The 21,051-nt window shown below is 40.9% G+C and overlaps 1 protein-coding gene across 8 annotated transcripts in view; it reads left to right on the top strand.

The window, feature by feature from the left end:
* LOC106582515 (myc box-dependent-interacting protein 1) overlaps positions 1-20,764 on the top strand; it is a 47,878-nt gene extending 27,114 nt beyond the window's left edge. For 2 of the 8 annotated variants that reach the window (XM_014165685.2, XM_014165684.2), the window contains 8 exons: positions 10,293-10,415; positions 10,863-10,958; positions 11,264-11,287; positions 15,994-16,302; positions 16,728-16,829; positions 16,906-16,980; positions 17,122-17,223; positions 18,909-20,764. In XM_014165685.2, the coding sequence (XP_014021160.2) occupies positions 10,293-10,415; positions 10,863-10,958; positions 11,264-11,287; positions 15,994-16,302; positions 16,728-16,829; positions 16,906-16,980; positions 17,122-17,223; positions 18,909-19,010 (933 nt within the window). In that variant the 3' untranslated portion in view covers positions 19,011-20,764. The remainder of the gene's footprint in view (positions 1-10,292; positions 10,416-10,862; positions 10,959-11,263; positions 11,288-15,993; positions 16,303-16,727; positions 16,830-16,905; positions 16,981-17,121; positions 17,224-18,908) is intronic. The other 6 variants (XM_045704901.1, XM_014165686.2, XM_014165689.2 and 3 more) reach the window with 3 other exon arrangements.
* The last annotated feature ends 287 nt before the right edge of the window (positions 20,765-21,051 follow it).

Here is a 21,051-nt window from a genome sequence, read left to right as displayed (position 1 = left end):
GTTGATCTATTTACCTAGTCCTGTAATGGTGTTATTATAGACAATAGTTGATCTATGTACCTAGTCCTGTAATGGTGTTATTATAGACAATAGTTGATCTATGTACCTAGTCCTGTAATGGTGTTATTATAGACAATAGTTGATCTATGTACCTAGTCCTGTAATAGTGTTATTATCCTAAACCAGACAATAGTTGATCTATGTACCTAGTCATGTAATGGTGTTATTATAGACAATAGTTGATCTATTTACCTAGTCATGTAATGGTGTTATTATAGACAATAGTTGATCTATTTACCTAGTCCTGTAATGGTGTTATTATAGACAATAGTTGATCTATGTACCTAGTCCTGTAATGGTGTTATTATCCAGACAATAGTTGATCTATGTACCTAGTCCTGTAATGGTGTTATTATAGACAATAGTTGATCTATGTACCTAGTCCTGTAATGGTGTTATTATCCTAAACCAGACAATAGTTGATCTATGTACCTAGTCATGTAATGGTGTTATTATAGACAATAGTTGATCTATTTACCTAGTCCTGTAATGGTGTTATTATAGACAATAGTTGATCTATTTACCTAGTCCTGTAATGGTGTTATTATAGACAATAGTTGATCTATGTACCTAGTCCTGTAATGGTGTTATTATAGACAATAGTTGATCTATGTACCTAGTCCTGTAATGGTGTTATTATAGACAATAGTTGATCTATTTACCTAGTCCTGTAATGGTGTTATTATAGACAATAGTTGATCTATGTACCTAGTCCTGTAATGGTGTTATTATAGACAATAGTTGATCTATGTACCTAGTCCTGTAATGGTGTTATTATAGACAATAGTTGATCTATTTACCTAGTCCTGTAATGGTGTTATTATAGACAATAGTTGATCTATGTACCTAGTCCTGTAATGGTGTTATTATCAAAAGACAATAGTTGATCTATGTACCTAGTCCTGTAATGGTGTTATTATAGACAATAGTTGATCTATTTACCTAGTCCTGTAATGGTGTTATTATAGACAATAGTTGATCTATGTACCTAGTCCTGTAATGGTGTTATTATAGACAATAGTTGATCTATTTACCTAGTCCTGTAATGGTGTTATTATAGACAATAGTTGATCTATGTACCTAGTCCTGTAATGGTGTTATTATAGACAATAGTTGATCTATGTACCTAGTCCTGTAATGGTGTTATTATCCTAAACCAGACAATAGTTGATCTATGTACCTAGTCCTGTAATGGTGTTATTATAGACAATAGTTGATCTATGTACCTAGTCCTGTAATGGTGTTATTATAGACAATAGTTGATCTATGTACCTAGTCCTGTAATGGTGTTATTATAGACAATAGTTGATCTATTTACCTAGTCCTGTAATGGTGTTATTATCCACCAGACAATAGTTGATCTATGTACCTAGTCCTGTAATGGTGTTATTATAGACAATAGTTGATCTATGTACCTAGTCCTGTAATGGTGTTATTATAGACAATAGTTGATCTATTTACCTAGTCCTGTAATGGTGTTATTATAGACAATAGTTGATCTATGTACCTAGTCCTGTAATGGTGTTATTATAGACAATAGTTGATCTATGTACCTAGTACTGTAATGGTGTTATTATAGACAATAGTTGATCTATGTACCTAGTCCTGTAATGGTGTTATTATAGACAATAGTTGATCTATGTACCTAGTCCTGTAATGGTGTTATTATAGACAATAGTTGATCTATGTACCTAGTCCTGTAATGGTGTTATTATAGACAATAGTTGATCTATGTACCTAGTCCTGTAATGGTGTTATTATAGACAATAGTTGATCTATGTACCTAGTCCTGTAATGGTGTTATTATAGACAATAGTTGATCTATGTACCTAGTCCTGTAATGGTGTTATTATAGACAATAGTTGATCTATGTACCTAGTCCTGTAATGGTGTTATTATAGACAATAGTTGATCTATGTACCTAGTCCTGTAATGGTGTTATTATAGACAATAGTTGATCTATGTACCTAGTCCTGTAATGGTGTTATTATAGACAATAGTTGATCTATTTACCTAGTCCTGTAATGGTGTTATTATAGACAATAGTTGATCTATTTACCTAGTCCTGTCATGGTGTTATTATAGACAATAGTTGATCTATGTACCTAGTCATGTAATGGTGTTATTATAGACAATAGTTGATCTATGTACCTAGTCCTGTAATGGTGTTATTATAGACAATAGTTGATCTATGTACCTAGTCCTGTAATGGTGTTATTATAGACAATAGTTGATCTATGTTCCTAGTCCTGTAATGGTGTTATTATAGACAATAGTTGATCTATGTACCTAGTCATGTAATGGTGTTATTATAGACAATAGTTGATCTATGTACCCAGTCCTGTAATGGTGTTATTATCTACAGACAATAGTTGATCTATGTACCTAGTCATGTAATGGTGTTATTATAGACAATAGTTGATCTATTTACCCAGTCCTGTAATGGTGTTATTATTAACCAGACAATAGTTGATCTATGTACCTAGTCATGTAATGGTGTTATTATAGACAATAGTTGATCTATTTACCTAGTCCTGTAATGGTGATATTATAGACAATAGTTGATCTATGTACCTAGTCCTGTAATGGTGTTATTATAGACAATAGTTGATCTATTTACCTAGTCCTGTAATGGTGTTATTATCCTAAACCAGACAATAGTTGATCTATGTACCTAGTCATGTAATGGTGTTATTATAGACAATAGTTGATCTATGTACCTAGTCCTGTAATGGTGTTATTATCCTAAACCAGACAATAGTTGATCTATGTACCTAGTCCTGTAATGGTGTTATTATAGACAATAGTTGATCTATGTACCTAGTCCTGTAATGGTGTTATTATAGACAATAGTTGATCTATGTTCCTAGTCCTGTAATGGTGTTATTATAGACAATAGTTGATCTATGTACCTAGTCCTGTAATGGTGTTATTATAGACAATAGTTGATCTATGTTCCTAGTCCTGTAATGGTGTTATTATCCTAAACCAGACAATAGTTGATCTATGTACCTAGTCCTGTAATGGTGTTATTATAGACAATAGTTGATCTATGTACCTAGTCCTGTAATGGTGTTATTATAGACAATAGTTGATCTATGTACCTAGTCCTGTAATGGTGTTATTATAGACAATAGTTGATCTATGTACCTAGTCCTGTAATGGTGTTATTATAGACAATAGTTGATCTATGTACCTAGTCCTGTAATGGTGTTATTATAGACAATAGTTGATCTATTTACCTAGTCCTGTAATGGTGTTATTATCCTAAACCAGACAATAGTTGATCTATGTACCTAGTCCTGTAATGGTGTTATTATAGACAATAGTTGATCTATGTACCTAGTCCTGTAATGGTGTTATTATAGACAATAGTTGATCTATGTTCCTAGTCATGTAATGGTGTTATTATCCTAAACCAGACAACTCCATAGTAGAATAGTTGATGTATTTATTTTTTAAGTGAATAATAATTTGTCATTATTTATATATTCATATTTATTCTCCAATAATAATTATTAATAGTAAGAGCAATCAGAATGTTGTGTCTAAATTTGGTAGATGGACAAACCCAATGCTTCAGCCTGTATACATGTTCTAGCCACTATGATTCATCAGTTGGGCTACAGGTGATCATGCTTATTGCTAATAATAATAATAACCATCTGATAATATAGACCGCACAGTACATGGTCCAATATGTTAAAATCATTTTAACATCATTTTTACCAATATGTTTTTATGGGCTCATTTCTGGAGGTGGAAATTATATTTTAGATGGTGTCAGAGTCACTTTATTTTTCATTTATTTTGGAGTAGAATTACTTTTTTTTTTAAGTCAGCAGAACCAAACCGTTCCCCTAAGCAAGGGGGCTGGAATTAGTCAAACTCGCAGTTTAACAACATGATCCTCTTTATTTATTTATTCTCTTTTTCTCCCCAATTTCGTTGTATCCAATTGGTAGTTACAGGCTTGTCTCATCGCTGCAACTCCAGTACGGACTCAGGAGAGGCGAAGGTCGAAGTCCTCCGAAACACGACCCAGTCAAGATGCACTGCTTCTGATCCTCTTTCTTAGATGAAAGGGGAGGTTAACTTGGCCCCAGACAATGGAACTGCGATCGTCTTAAGTTTCAGTCATGGTTATTTATTTTTTTCTTTAACCCCTGCACACAGACGCTGTTGCTGCACGTTTTTGGGGGAGTTTTTCAATGTATTTAAAGGCAAGCACACACAGACAGACTTGCGCCCGGATGTAAAAACACACACACACACATTTTTATATTAAGAAAGAACAGACAACAGATTTCCACCTCATCTGCAGACATCTCCTGGGAGCAATACTGGCTCCATCTAGTCTGTGACCAACTCTAAGGGAGAAGGGAAAGGGAGATACTGACATGCTCTCATTCAGAATGTTGGTAACGCTTTACAACAAGCTCTCACAGTCCTACTGCAGAATTAGTCGTTTATACACGTTTCTCCAAACATCAAATTTAGAAGGTTAAGGTTTTTGAATAAATCATTTGTTTTGAGTGTTCTGTTAATTTGAGCATTCTGTTAATTTGAGCATTCTGGTAATTTGAGCATTCTGTTAATTTGAGTGTTCTGTTAATTTGAGCATAGGGTAATTTGAGCATTCTATTAATTTGAGCATTTGGTAATTTGAGCATTTGGTAATTTGAGCATTCTGTTCATTTGAGTGTTCTGTTAATTTGAGCGTTCTGTTAATTTGAGCATTTGGTAATTTGAGCATTCTGTTAATTTGAGCATTCTGTTCATTTGAGCATTCTGTTAATTTGAGCATTCTATTAATTTGAGCATTTGGTAATTTGAGCATTTGGTAATTTGAGCATTCTGTTCATTTGAGTGTTCTGTTAATTTGAGCGTTCTGTTAATTTGAGCATTTGGTAATTTGAGCATTCTGTTAATTTGAGCATTCTGTTAATTTGAGCATTCTGTTAATTTGAGCATTCTGTTAATTTTGTTAATTTGAGCATTCTGTTAATTTGAGCATTCTGTTAATTTGAGCATTCTGTTAATTTTGTTAATTTGAGCATTCTGTTAATTTGAGCATTCTGTTAATTTGAGCATTCTGTTAATTTGAGCGTTCTGTTAATTTGAGCGTTCTGTTAATTTGAGCGTTCTGTTAATTTGAGCGTTCTGTTAAAGTTTCTGGCAATGGTTTTATCTGAGGAAGGAAATATATCTACTCCCAAATATTTGAAATGGGAAAAAAATGAGATTCCATAACTAGAGATGGAGTCCTCCATTTGGGTCGTGAGAGGCAGTAGGTTTGATGTCCTTTGATTAATTTTAGAAATACAAATCAAATCAAAACAAATTGTATATGTCACATGTACAGAATACAACAGGTGTAGAATTTACCATGAAATGCTTACCTACACAGTAAATGTATCTGAGTAAATTTTACTCAAATTGAATACAATTATACTCTACAAAAGATAACATTTAGTCCCAGTCTAAATAGAGTAAAAATTACTCTTGTTGCAGAGTTCAATTTTAAGAGTTATTTGTACTCAGTGTTTATATTTAACTCTACAAACTGTAATTTACTCAATTTAGCTTAACATGGAAACAACTCTACTGCCAATTCACTCAATATAGAATTTAATATTATCTGTGTACAAGCCCTTAACCAACAATGCAGTTCTAGAAATAGAGTTAAGAAAATATTTACTAAATAAACTAAAGTAAAAAAATCGAATCAATCAAAAATGAACACAATAAATGTACATAACAATAACGAGGCTATATACAAGGGGTACCTGTACTGAGTCAATGTGGAGGGGTACAGGTTAGTCGAAGTAATTTGTGAAGTGACATTGAGATGAAACTGAATTTATCTATGATCTTCAATGCATTTGTGAGTGATTGAGATACATTGTGTAGATATAGTAAAATGTCCTCTGTATATAATGAGATGATGTGATCAGTAGATTTGAGGGAAATCAGTGTTATTTCCTTCGATTGACAAATTGCCTGGGCCAGGGGTTCCATGGATAATAAGAATAGCAAAGGAGAATTTGGATCGCCTTGTCTGCTGCTTTTAGTGATTATGAACGGAGCAGAGCAGATATTGCCAAGGCTGAGGGATTGGCATATTGTAAAGACCAATGCTGGAGTAGAGAAGCAGGTATGGAGAGTCATGCATATTCTTAGTAACATTTGAAAGAAAACACTTTGAAGTTTGTGGAAATGTGAATTGAATGTAGGAGAATATAGCACAATAGATCTGGTAGAAGAAAATACAAAGAAAAAACCAACCGGTCTTTTTCTACCACCATCTTTGAAATGCAAGAGAAAGGTCATAGTTATAGCCATCACTCTGGTTGTAATTCCGCTAGTGTCCACAAGATGGCAGCCGTGTATGTGCAAAGTTTCAGATGGATAACTTCAAAAATGAGTGAACAACAACATTTTTAGTGTGAAGTCCCCAGGTACATTTGGGCAAATCGAAAAGGAGACATTCACATTCATATTCGATTTTTATGCAAGAATATCATCAAATCTGTATACTTGGACTTTGATTTAGCTCTCCAAGTATTAGTAGCCGTATTATAATAAGTTCAACATTTGCAAAACAACCAGTTTTCATAACTTCATAATTGGTGCTTATTTGACAAAGATACAGTTGTTCAAGTGATGGCTGCCCGCACCATGAAGGTGTCGCTCTCTGACCAAATATGGTGTCCTTTAGGATATACTACACCCCTAATGAAATAGTGAAGTCTTGTTACCTTCTAGGATCTCTGAGGAATAGATACGGACGTGATTTGACTCGTTCAAACAATGTTTAGGGTGAGAGTTACACAGATTCCTTTCTTTGCAAATTGAACGAGTGGTAATACAAAATTGATCGTGCATGATATATGGATCTTTTTAGGATATGAAAAAGGATTTTATCTAACAAAACAACACTTGATGTTATCTCTGGGACCCTTTGGATGATAAATCAGAGCAAGATTTCAGAATGTAAGTACACATTTCACCTTCAGAGGTGAATTTATCAAACCTATTGCGGTGAAAAATGTGTTTTGTTGTTAGGAGCTCTCCTCAAACAATAGCATGGCATTTTTTTGCAGTAATAGCTACTGTAAATTGGACAGTGCGGTTATATTAACAAGAATTTAAGCTTTCAGCCGATATAAGACACTTATTTGTACAGACATTTGTTGTTTCTCTAAAATCTGCGATCTTGACATTTTGCGCTGCATGATTTACAACTGTCCCATTGATGGAATTAATTATTTTAGGATTTACAGTCAGAGGTGTACAGTTCTTTATAGAAGCAGGATCATCTTTGATTGATTAACCTCTCTGGGGTATGTAGGACACACTATTCAACAGCCAGTGACATAGCAGGGTGGCAAATTATAAACAACAAAAATCTCATAATTCAAATTTCTCAAACATACAACTATTATATCCCATTTTAAAGGTACCCTTCTCGTTAATCCAGCCACATTGTCCGATTTCAAAATGCTTTACGGCGAAAGCATAACATTAGATTATGTTAGGACAGCGCCAAGACAAGAAAAACCACACAGCCATTTTCCAAGCAAGGAGAGGTGTCACAAAAACCAGAAATACAGCTAAAATTAATCACTAACCTTTGATGATCTTCATCAGATGGCACTCATAGGAATTCATGTTACACAATACATGTATGTTTTGCTCGATAAAGTTCATATTTATATTTAAAAAAAAAACATTTTACATTGGTGTGTAATGTTCAGAAATGTTTTGCCTCCAAAACCTCTGGTGAATGAGCACATCAATTTACAGAAATACTCATCATAAACGTTGATAAAATATTCAACAGTTATTCAAAGAATTATAGATACACTTCTCCTTAATGCAACCGCTGTGTCAGATTTCAAAAAAGCTTTACGGCGAAAGCAAATTTTGCAATAATCTGAGTACAGTGCTCAGATATCAAAACAAGCCATACAGATACCCGCCATTTTGGAATAAACAGAAATGACAAAAATTACATTATAAATATTCACTTACCTTTGATGATCTTCATCAGAATGCACTCCCAGGAATCCCAGGTCCACAATAAATGTTTGTTTTGTTCAATAAAGTCCATCATTTATGTCCAAATACCTCCTTTTTGTTCGCGGATTCAGTCCACTACTCCAAATGCAGGAAGCGAACGCAAAATGTCACGACGAAAAGTCCAAAAAAGTTCTATTTACGTTCGTTGAAAAATTTCAAACGGTGTATAGCATCAATCTTTAGGATGTTTTTAACATAAATCTTCCATAATTTTCCAACCAGACGATTCCAATGTCTTCAAAAAAGAAAAGGAACACAGCTAACTCTCACGTGAGTGCGTGCCACTGAACTCATGTCATTCTCTCAGTCATCTGACTCCTTATCCTCTCCCTATTCACAGTAGAAGCATGAAACAACGTTCTAAAGACTGTTGACATCTAGTGGAAGCCTTAGGAAGTGCAAAATGAACCCTAAGTCACTGTATACTGTATAGGCAATCACTTGAAAAACTACAACCTCAGATTTCCACACTTCCTGGTTGGATTTTTCTCAGGTTTCTGCCTGCCATATGAGTTCTGTTATACTTACAGACATCATTCAAACAGTATTAGAAACTTCAGAGTGTTTTCTATCCAAATCTACTAATAATATGCATATCCTACCTTCTGAGCCTGAGTAGCAGGCAGTTTACTACGGGCACGCCTTTCATCCGGACGTGAAAATACTGCCCCCTACCCTAGAGAAGTTAATTGGGGTTCTGATAGTAATTCCCCTGTTTCAGATTCAATAGTTGATATATCAGCTATTCAATACTTCGGCTTTCAATACTCTACTCAGCAAACTGGATGCAGTCTATCACAGTGCCATTCGTTTGGTTACCAAAGCCGCATATACCACCCACCACTGCAACCTTTATGCTCTAGTCGGCTGGCCCTCGCTACATATTCGTCGCCAGACCCACTGGCTCCAGGTCATCTATAAGTCTATGCTAGGTAAAGCTCCGCCTTACCTCAGCTCACACTGTAGCACGCGCTCCAGCAGGTATATCTCACTGGTCATCTCCAAAGCCAGCATCTCCTTTGGCCGCCTTTCCTTCCAGTTCTCTGCTGCCAGCGAATTGCAAAAATCGCTGAAGCTGGAGACTTACATTTCCCTCACTAACTTTAAACATCAGCTATCTGAGCAGCTAACCGTTTGCTGCAGCTGTACATAGTCCATCTGTAAATAGCCCACCCAATCTACCTACCTCATCCCATATTGTTTTTATTTACTTTTCTGCTCTTTTGGACACCAGTATCACTACTTGCACATCATCATCTGCTTATCTATCACTCCAGTGTTAATCAGCTAAATTGTAATTACTTCGCTACTATGGCCTTTTTTCTGTGTTATTGACTGTACGCTTGTTTATTCCATGTATAACTCTGTGTTGTTGTTTGTGTCGCACTGCTTTGCTTTATCTTGGTCAGGTTGCAGTTGTAAATGAGAACTTGTTCTCAACTAGCTTACCTGGTTAAATAAAAGTGAAATAAAAAAATCCGTTGCGGAGAGGAGCCATGTGTTGCACAATGTTTATCATCGGCATGGGACCCAGCTACTCTGCCCAAACAGTTCATAGAAAAGATGGCTCATGAAGGAAGTTGCGTTTCCCGTTTCAAGTCCTGTGAATGATTTTTGAGTGACTCTGTTTTCAATTTTTTAGGAGATCGATTTCCACCTTCTAGCTTAGATTGCTCTGTTTCCAGGTCAGGGAGTCGCCCCTCTGTCACATCGGCTGCTGTCTCCAAACTTTCCATTTTAGTTGAGTAGGTATCCACTATAGAAGTGAGCAGGTCAAGAGATTAATTTATTGGTTTTAATTGCAAGTCGAAGGCAGAGGTAATTTCCTCATGAACAATCTCTCGGATGGTAGTGGCCAACTCTTTTTGTTGTCGGGTGTTGAGAGCCATCATGTTCCCACAGCTGAATGGTGGATGGACAGAATATACCAGCTGCAGGAGAGAAATAGACCTGCTATTGTTCCTTGTAATACAGTGAACGTCCCACACCTTAATGTGATGTTATATGTTGACAACTATTTTAATTTGAATTCCATTAATTCATAGTTATTTTGCAAAAGAAAGCCAACAGAAAGGCACACGTTTCAATGTATGCCATGTGGACCATTTTTTTTTACCTGTCTTTCTCTCCATCCTTACGTTGTGCAGCTGAGACCAGCGATGCCGCCGCGGCCTGAATCCAGCCCCTGTCGGGACATGAAACCAGAAAACATCATTAACCTGTTTGATGCTGCTGCTGCTCCTAACATCAGTGTTACGTCCCCAACACAGGTACGGCCTGTTACCTGTTCTCTTTTCCTTTATCACTTCATGCCTGACTCCTTACCCTAACCCTTACTCTACCCTAAACCTACCCTATCCCTTATCAGAACCCAAGCAAGCTGTTACACATCAACAGAGTTGCAGTTGATATTTTGTTGATACTGTAGGTCTTCTATTGGCGACTATCCACCAAGGTTGGGGTCAAAAGTCAGTCAATTCAGGACGTGATATGAATTTAAAATCCCCCAAAAATCTAACATGTTTGACATAAATAAATAGCTTCTCATTTTCAGCTTACTGATAAGTTATTTAAAACAAATTAATATTGGAATTTCAGTTTAGTTTCTGAATTTGACCTGAACCCAACTCTGCTATCCACATAAAGTGTGACTCTTGCTAATCCCGCCCTCGTTCTCCTGTTAACTGTCTGTATGTATCGTATCCTTCCCATGTCAGTTTGACAGCCCTGCAGGGTCCAACCTGTTGGACATGGACCTGTCCACCCTGGCTGCACCAAGTCATGGTGGCACAGCCGTGTCCTCAGCCTCTCAGGTGGGTTGGCCCGTTCAGGCAGATGGTCAGGCAGGCAATATGTCAAGTTGGTATCAGCTCCTATACGTGTATGATACATGGTTAGACCCTGGCTGAGCTCAGTCTGCATGGCGAGATATTCATTACCACCGTCTGTATAGTTGTGACTCGTTAGCATTTTCATAATTTCTGTTTGTTTAGACGTATGACTTTGAAATGCATGGGTTAAATTAAACAGACACAGTCTGAGTTTTTTGTGTTTGAGCATCTCTACCTCTTCTCTCTCTCTCTCTCTCTCTTTCTCTTTCTCTTTGTTCTTGCTGAAGGCGGTATCATGGGACACATGGGAGGTAAGCACAGTCATCATAATCTACATTGGCCATAAATTCCCTCCAACAGGGACTGTCTAGCTGATCCAACAGCCATGGGACTGTCTAGCTAATCCAACAGCCATGGGACTGTCTAGTTTATCCAACAGCCATGGGACTGTCTAGCTAATCCAACAGCCATGGGACTGTCTAGCTAATCCAACAGTCATGGGACTGTCTAGCTGATCCAACAGCCATGGGACTGTCTAGCTGATTCAACAGCCATGGGACTGTCTAGCTAATCCAACAGCCATGGGACTGTCTAGCTGATCCAACAGCCATGGGACTGTCTAGCTGACCCAACAGCCATGGGACAGGCTAGCTGATCCAATAGCCATGGGGCTGTCTAGCTGATCCAACAGCCATGGGACTGTCTAGCTGATCCAACAGCCATGGGACTGTCTAGCTGATCCAACAGCCATGGGACTGTCTAGCTGATCCAACAGCCATGGGAATGTCTAGCTGACCCAACAGCCATGGGACTGTCTAGCTGATCCAATAGCCATGGGGCTGTCTAGCTGATCCAACAGCCATGGGACTGTCTAGCTGATCCAACAGCCATGGGACTGTCTAGCTGATCCAACAGCCATGGGACTGTCTAGCTGATCCAACAGCCATGGGACTGTCTAGCTGATCCAACAGCCATGGGAATGTCTAGCTAATCCAACAGCCATGGGACTGTCTAGCTGATCCAACAGCCATGGGACTGTCTAGCTGATCCAACAGCCATGGGACTGTCTAGCTGATCCAACAGCCATGGGACTGTCTAGCTGATCCAACAGCCATGGGACTGTCTAGCTGATCCAACAGCCATGGATGGGACTGTCTAGCTGATCCAACAGGGACTGTCTAGCTAATCCAACAGGGACTGTCTAGCTGATCCAACAGGGACTGTCTATCTAATCCAACAGGGACTGTCTAGCTGATCCAACAGCCATGGATGGGACTGTCTAGCTGATCCAACAGGGACTGTCTAGCTGATCCAACAGGGACTGTCTAGCTGATCCAACAGGGACTGTCTAGCTAATCCAACAGGGACTGTCTAGCTGATCCAACAGGGACTGTCTAGCTAATCCAACAGGGACTGTCTAGCTGATCCAACAGCCATGGATGGGACTGTCTAGCTGATCCAACAGGGACTGTCTAGCTAATCCAACAGGGACTGTCTAGCTGATCCAACAGGGACTGTCTAACTGATCCAACAGGGACTGTCTAGCTGATCCAACAGGGACTGTCTAGCTAATCCAACAGGGACTGTCTAGCTGATCCAACAGGGACTGTCTAGCTAATCCAACAGGGACTGTCTAGCTGATCCAACAGGGACTGTCTAGCTGATCCAACAGGGACTGTCTATCTAATCCAACCGTCATGGGAATGTCTAGCTGATCCAACAGCCATGGGACTGTCTAGCTGATCCAACAGTCATGGGACTGTCTAGCTGATCCAACAGCCATGGGACTGTCTAGCTGATCCAACAGCCATGGATGGGACTGTCTAGCTAATCCAACAGGGACTGTCTAGCTGATCCAACAGGGACTGTCTATCTAATCCAACAGGGACTGTCTAGCTGATCCAACAGCCATGGATGGGACTGTCTAGCTGATCCAACAGGGACTGTCTAGCTAATCCAACAGGGACTGTCTAGCTAATCCAACAGGGACTGTCTAGCTGATCCAACAGCCATGGATGGGACTGTCTAGCTGATCCAACAGGGACTGTCTAGCTGATCCAACAGGGACTGTCTAGCTGATCCAACAGGGACTGTCTAGCTGATCCAACAGGGACTGTCTAGCTAATCCAACAGGGACTGTCTAGCTGATCCAACAGGGACTGTCTAGCTAATCCAACAGGGACTGTCTAGCTGATCCAACAGGGACTGTCTAGCTGATCCAACAGGGACTGTCTAGCTGATCCAACAGGGACTGTCTATCTAATCCAACTGTCATGGGAATGTCTAGCTGATCCAACAGCCATGGGACTGTCTAGCTGATCCAACAGTCATGGGACTGTCTAGCTGATCCAACAGCCATGGGACTGTCTAGTTTATCCAACAGCCATGGGACTGTCTAGCTGATCCAACAGCCATGGGACTGTCTAGCTAATCCAACAGTCATGGGACTGTCTAGCTGATCCAACAGCCATGGGACTGTCTAGCTGATTCAACAGCCATGGGACTGTCTAGCTAATCCAACAGCCATGGGACTGTCTAGCTGATCCAACAGCCATGGGACTGTCTAGCTGACCCAACAGCCATGGGACTGTCTAGCTGACCCAACAGCCATGGGGCTGTCTAGCTGATCCAACAGCCATGGGACTGTCTAGCTGATCCAACAGCCATGGGACTGTCTAGCTGATCCAACAGCCATGGGACTGTCTAGCTGACCCAACAGCCATGGGACTGTCTAGCTGATCCAATAGCCATGGGGCTGTCTAGCTGATCCAACAGCCATGGGACTGTCTAGCTGATCCAACAGCCATGGGACTGTCTAGCTGATCCAACAGCCATGGGACTGTCTAGCTGATCCAACAGCCATGGGACTGTCTAGCTGCTCCAACAGCCATGGGAATGTCTAGCTAATCCAACAGCCATGGGACTGTCTAGCTGATCCAACAGCCATGGGACTGTCTAGCTGATCCAACAGCCATGGGACTGTCTAGCTGATCCAACAGCCATGGGACTGTCTAGCTGATCCAACAGCCATGGGACTGTCTAGCTGATCCAACAGCCATGGGACTGTCTAGCTGATCCAACAGCCATGGGACTGTCTAGCTGATCCAACAGCCATGGATGGGACTGTCTAGCTGATCCAACAGGGACTGTCTAGCTAATCCAACAGGGACTGTCTAGCTGATCCAACAGGGACTGTCTATCTAATCCAACAGGGACTGTCTAGCTGATCCAACAGCCATGGATGGGACTGTCTAGCTGATCCAACAGGGACTGTCTAGCTGATCCAACAGGGACTGTCTAGCTGATCCAACAGGGACTGTCTAGCTAATCCAACAGGGACTGTCTAGCTGATCCAACAGGGACTGTCTAGCTAATCCAACAGGGACTGTCTAGCTGATCCAACAGCCATGGATGGGACTGTCTAGCTGATCCAACAGGGACTGTCTAGCTAATCCAACAGGGACTGTCTAGCTGATCCAACAGGGACTGTCTAACTGATCCAACAGGGACTGTCTAGCTGATCCAACAGGGACTGTCTAGCTAATCCAACAGGGACTGTCTAGCTGATCCAACAGGGACTGTCTAGCTAATCCAACAGGGACTGTCTAGCTGATCCAACAGGGACTGTCTAGCTGATCCAACAGGGACTGTCTATCTAATCCAACCGTCATGGGAATGTCTAGCTGATCCAACAGCCATGGGACTGTCTAGCTGATCCAACAGTCATGGGACTGTCTAGCTGATCCAACAGCCATGGGACTGTCTAGCTGATCCAACAGCCATGGATGGGACTGTCTAGCTAATCCAACAGGGACTGTCTAGCTGATCCAACAGGGACTGTCTATCTAATCAAACAGGGACTGTCTAGCTGATCCAACAGCCATGGATGGGACTGTCTAGCTGATCCAACAGGGACTGTCTAGCTAATCCAACAGGGACTGTCTAGCTAATCCAACAGGGACTGTCTAGCTGATCCAACAGCCATGGATGGGACTGTCTAGCTGATCCAACAGGGACTGTCTAGCTGATCCAACAGGGACTGTCTAGCTGATCCAACAGGGACTGTCTAGCTAATCCAACAGGGACTGTCTAGCTGATCCAACAGGGACTGTCTAGCTAATCCAACAGGGACTGTCTAGCTGATCCAACAGGGACTGTCTAGCTGATCCAACAGGGACTGTCTATCTAATCCAACTGTCATGGGAATGTCTAGCTGATCCAACAGCCATGGGACTGTCTAGCTGATCCAACAGTCATGGGACTGTCTAGCTGATCCAACAGCCATGGGACTGTCTAGCTGATCCAACAGCCATGGGATTGTCTAGCTGATCCAACAGCCATGGGACTGTCTAGCTGAATTTAAGGACTACATGATACTAACAGAATAACAAAATAGTTATTTCAGGGTTTTCTGGTTTGCTTTTGTGCCCTAACCAAACTGTTATCTCCACAGCTCTGTGTTTTTGTTGGGGAAAATAGTAACGCAGAACATAAAGGGAATTGTACCTCTGACCTTCCACGATGTTACCTGGTAGCCTGAGTGCCAGTCTGCGCCATCATGCCAACTCCATAACAACAGCCTTCTTTGAATTGGAAAAGCTAACGATTGAAAACCTAATTGATCTTTCATTAATTGGTCTTTTCACTTTTTCGCCACATCCCCCACGTCTCAATCATCAATCTTTTTATTTATCAATTAATTAATTAATTAAATTAATTTGAATTAATTTCCTACATTTCTATTATCCCCGATAAATGGCTCATTGCCATGGAAACCCTGGCCTGACCCGGTTCTTGGTCACTATGGCTTCCTATGGCCTATTATACCCCATTTCACTGCCCCTACCCCTACCCCATACCTTCTCCTCTTAACCCCTACCCCCTTGCCCATGCCCATTGCCATGGAAACCCTGGCTCTAAACCTGGTCTCTATGGCTTTGAATGGGTTCCTCATACCAATGGACATGCCCCATTCTGCCCATTTAATTGCCCCCACCCCGACCCTTCGCCTACCTAGCCTGAGGAAACTCCTGCTCCACCAGAGGAGCCCCAGGGCTGGGATGATGACGGTACCCTGCCGGTGCGTGCTGCTGGCTGGGATGATGACGGTACCCTGCCGGTGCGTGCTGCCGGCTGGGGGGATGACGGTATAGCTGCCGCCGCGGCAGGCTGGGATGACGATGGCTCTCTGCCTGTGAGGGTGGATGACTCCTGGGGGGATGACGGTGATGCTGATGCTACATCCGTTGCCCCAGCCACTGCTTCCGCTGCCGTGGCCGAGTCTGAGGCTGCTGGCTGGGATGATGAGGAGGAGGGGGTGCCCCAGGTATGATGGAAAGAGTAGGATGCATCTGGAGCTGGGTGGATGCATCGGCTACAACACTGGTCTGGTGGTCTAGCAGGACAGGATGGAGGATACTGTAGTTGTAGACACGTGATGGTGGAGCTCTCTGGTTCTCTCTGGTTCTGTCTGGTTCTCTCTGGTTCTGTCTGGTTCTTCCAAGTAGTAGTAGTAGGCAGTGCCAGGTGTCCTTTGAAAAATAGGTATTCTGACCGCAATGGGACTTCCTGAATAAATAAAGGGATCTTGTTTCTCCAGATCCCTTCAAAATGAAATGTATCGTAGTCTTTCAGTCCGAAAACACTGCCTGGCTGTAACAGGGGATAGTTTATAGACTGGGGGTGCATTTTTTTTGTGACATCATGACGGGCTGTATGTGTAACAGTTCGTCTTCTCTCTGTCTCCAACAGGCTGACACACTTACGGCACCTGCAGCCCCTACACCTGCAGCCCCTACACCTGCAGCCCCTACACCTGCAGCCCCTACACCTGCAGCCGCAGTACCAGAAGAGGTAAGTGGCACGTTGGTTGGTTGGTTGGTTGGTTGGTTGACTGATTTACTTATTTTTGTCACTTCTTTTGTCACAGACTCCTGCTGTGGCAGCAGCAGCAACCAACGGGGATTCAGAGGCCGTAGAGATGCCTCCAGGATTCCTCTTCAAAGTGAGTGGGGATGATGATGATGATATGTGAATAATTGCTGATGATATGTGAATAAATTCTACGTCGTGTAATATGTATCTATTATTTCCAAGTAGGAAATAATATGAAACTGAATTGTACTATTTTCTTCATTGTGTTCAGGTGACCACCATGCATGACTATGCCGCTAATGACTCAGATGAGCTGGAGATGAAGGCTGGAGACATAGTGCTGGTTGTGGCCTTCGACAACCCAGAAGAACAGGTCAGTGTTCTTAGTCATAGCCTGATGGTACATTCTGTTTGTGCTTTATCTTCTCTGGGCTAGGTGGGACGCTTGCGTCCCACCCTAGTCAACAGCCAGTGGAATCGTGTGGCGCGAAATAGAAATACCTCAAAAATTCTATAACTTCAATTTCTCAAACATATGACTATTTTACACCATTTTAAAGACAAGACTCTCGTTAATCTAACCACATTGTCCGATTTCAAAAAGGCTTTACAGCGAAAGCAAAACATTAGATTATGTCAGGAGAGTACCCTGCCAAAAATAATCACACAGCCATTTTCAAAGCAAGCATATATGTCACAAAAACCAAAACCACAGCTAAATGCAGCACTAACCTTTGATCTTCATCAGATGACACTCGTAGGACATTATGTTATACAATACATGCATATTTTGTTCAATCAAGTTCATATTTATATCAAAAGCCAGCTTTTTACATTACCATGTGATGTTCAGAACTAGCATACCCACCGCAAACTTCCGGTGAATTTACTAAATTACTCATGATTAACGTTCACAAAATACGTAACAATTATTTTAAGAATTATAGATACAGAACTCCTTTATGCAATCACGCTGTCAGATTTTAAAATAGCTTTTCGGCGAAAGCACATTTTGCAATATTCTGAGTACATAGCCCGGCCATCACGGCTAGCTATTTTGACACCGACCAAGTTTGGCCCTCACCAAACTCAGAATTAGTATTAGAAAAATTGGATTACCTTTGCTGTTCTTCGTCAGAATGCACTCCCAGGACTTCTACTTCAACAACAAATGTTGTTTTGGTTCCAAATAATCCATAGTTATATCCAAATACCTCCGTTTTGTTCGTGCGTTCAGGTCACTATCCGAAGGGTGACGCGCGAGCGTATTTCGTGACAAAAAAATGCAAAATATTCCATTACCGTACTTCGAAGCATGTCAAACGCTGTTTAAAATACATTTTTATGCTATTTTTCTCGTAAAATAGCGATAATATTGCAACTGGGCGACGTTGTATTCATTCAAAGGCTGAAAGAAAAAAATTGAGAATTCTCATGAACGCGCATCTCCAGTGTCACTGTTCCTAGGCTGACCACTCACAAATTCTCCTGCTGTTCTTCGCCCAGAGACAGCAGACACCCCATTACACTTTCTGGCGCCTTCTGAGAGCCAATGGAAGCCTTAGAAAATGTCACGTATTTTCGATAGAGATTTAACTGAAGGACAACAAATTGTCAGACAGGGCACTTCCTGTATGGAATCTTCTCAGGTTTTGGCCTGCCATATGAGTTCTGTTATACTCACAGACACCATTCAAACAGTTTTAGAAACGTTAGAGTGTTTTCTATCCAAATCTACTAATTATATGCATATTCTCATTTCTGGGTAAGAGTAGTAACCAGTTTAAATCGGGTATGTTTTTTTATCTGGCCATGCAAATACTGCCCCCTAGCCCCAACAGGTTATCAAATGCCTGTCGTAGTTTGTATTATTTCAACAATAGAAGAATTAACTACATTTAATAGCCTTGTTTGAGCCAGAACGGGCTCATAGGACCGTTTCTGTAGTGTGAGGCAGCTTTGATGTACAAAAGACCTGAGTCAATCTCATGGCCTTAGCTACATTCCAAAACTGTGTGCTTTGGGTTCCTCTTAATCCACATGATGTGTGTGTTTCAGGACGAGGGCTGGCTGATGGGGATGAAGCAGGAAGATTGGATCCAGAATAAACAGAGTGCGCTCAAAGGGGTGTTCCCCGAGAACTTCACCTCCAGGCTGTGAGAGAGGAGACGCCATATTTCTTCTCCTCTGACTTCTCTCTCTGCCAGAATCTCCTCTCCTCTCCTCTCCTCTCCTCTCCTCTCCTCTCCTCTCCTCTCCTCTCCTCTCTTTCCACCAGATTCCTCTTTTCTCTGTCTCTCTATGACCCAATTCCCTGTGCCATCCTCCCTTCCCTTTCCTAACCTCTGGGTTTGTGCCAGCGTGATACTGTAGGTATCGGCATCGTCAGCTGTCTGTTCTGTATCCATGTCTAGCATGGTTTACATGCTCTTGCTGGTTAGAAGTATTTTTTGGGGGGGGGGGGGTAATGAGGCTATAGGGTCAGATTGTGGCATATCAGTTGACTTGCACTTGTTTTAAATCGCCATAAAACAGAAATATGTTTCAGTATACGTACGTACTTTGAAGAGGTGTATTACAAAGGAGTTCATCTAGTGTTCTTTATCATCTTTTTTGCAGTACAATCAGACAGAAAAGACATTGAAGATGACCCTTAGGGCTTTACAGAGGGCGTAACCTCTCAGAGAAACTTCTCTACTGGCTAAGGCATGACACCATAATACCAGCCCTAAGAGACCTTAGACCTTTTTGATATGACTCGTTGGCTTTCTCCTCAACCCCTTCACCCACTAAAGTATGTTTGTGTCAAGGTTGCCAGGTGTTGTGATGATTCCGGGTTGCCAGGTGTTGTGTTAATACCGGGTTGCCAGGTGTTGTGATGATTCTTTCCTGAAAAGACTAACTAACCCTCTCCCTGTTCTATACTGTATGTAATTGTCACCTGAACTTAACTCTACATTCCTGCATCATTTAACCCTTAAAATATTAAGGAAGCAGACTATCTGTGTAAGGACACTAAATATGGCTGTGTTTTGTTTCCTGAAGGTGTAACAATATAAATCTAAGTCTATGTACACTGAGAGGGATATGCAGTTTATTTTGAGAAATGTGTGTTATGTTTTTTTCTCCTGTGAAAGATGTTAAGTGACTCTGACCCCTCTGTGGTTCGTGTGACTGGTGGTTTATGGTCCAGATTATTCATCCATCAGAATAACTCACCATTTATTTTTTTTGTATGCAGTCGGAGCAATGATCATTGGAAGATAGGGAAAGTGTCAACTCAGAAATGTTAATAATATCATAGAGACATTGTTGTATTCCCCCTATGCCATGCCCCAGTTCAGTGTGACTTCTGTCATCTAGATTTCTATTCAAACTGACATGATCTGCTGAAATGATGCCGTAAGCTGTAGTGTACGTGGAAGTGTTTGTGTACGTACGTGAGTGCGTGTGTGAATCCGCGAGTGTGTGTGTGTACTTTTCATACAGAGAACTTTTATCCCTCCTCGGCTGTACCTCTGAATTTATTTATGTGCTATTGTCATTGCTTTCACTTCCTCCTGTGTGGTGATTGGATAAGACAGTTTTACAGGAGCCATTCTGATTTCATTAAGGACTCAGGAGAGACCAATTCTACTGAGTCATATTGAAATACTTTGTTTTTTTTGCTGGTGTTATTATCATTGTGCATTTATCGTGTATATATTACGTGTAATTTAACAAGTTGTGACAAGCATATTATTCATATCTGTGTATGTGAGTAAATGTGTCAAGGAGCATGCCAAATGAATTCCATGTGTGGTGTATTATAGGAGCAATCCTCTTTGTTGAACTCGTTAGGGTGGGGAAAGACCTGGTTCCCTCTGATTACTATTGGACGACCAATAGTAATAAACAAATATTTAGAAGCTCAACTTGTCTCTTTATTCTTTACACTGTGTTTCCTGTTAATTACTTCCTTGTTTCTATCCTTCGTTTCCCTACGTCGTCAACGTTCGCTTTCAACAGTGCATTAGGTGTGTTTAATGGTATGCAGTGTTTTGTGACAGACTAGCTGGTCAGCATGACAATTTTGCTCTAGATTTTAATATTTTTTAAAATGTTTTATTTAACTGGGCAAGTCAGTTAAGAACAATTCTTTTTTATAATGACAGCCTACCGGGGAACAGTGTTATAGCCTTGATAATCAGGAGGTATAAGT

The sequence above is a fragment of the Salmo salar genome, chromosome ssa21, assembly GCF_905237065.1.
Source record: "Salmo salar chromosome ssa21, Ssal_v3.1, whole genome shotgun sequence".
Lineage (NCBI taxonomy): Eukaryota > Metazoa > Chordata > Actinopteri > Salmoniformes > Salmonidae > Salmo > Salmo salar.
Note: the sequence above shows the minus strand (reverse complement) of the source record. Positions and strands in the feature narration are given on the sequence as shown.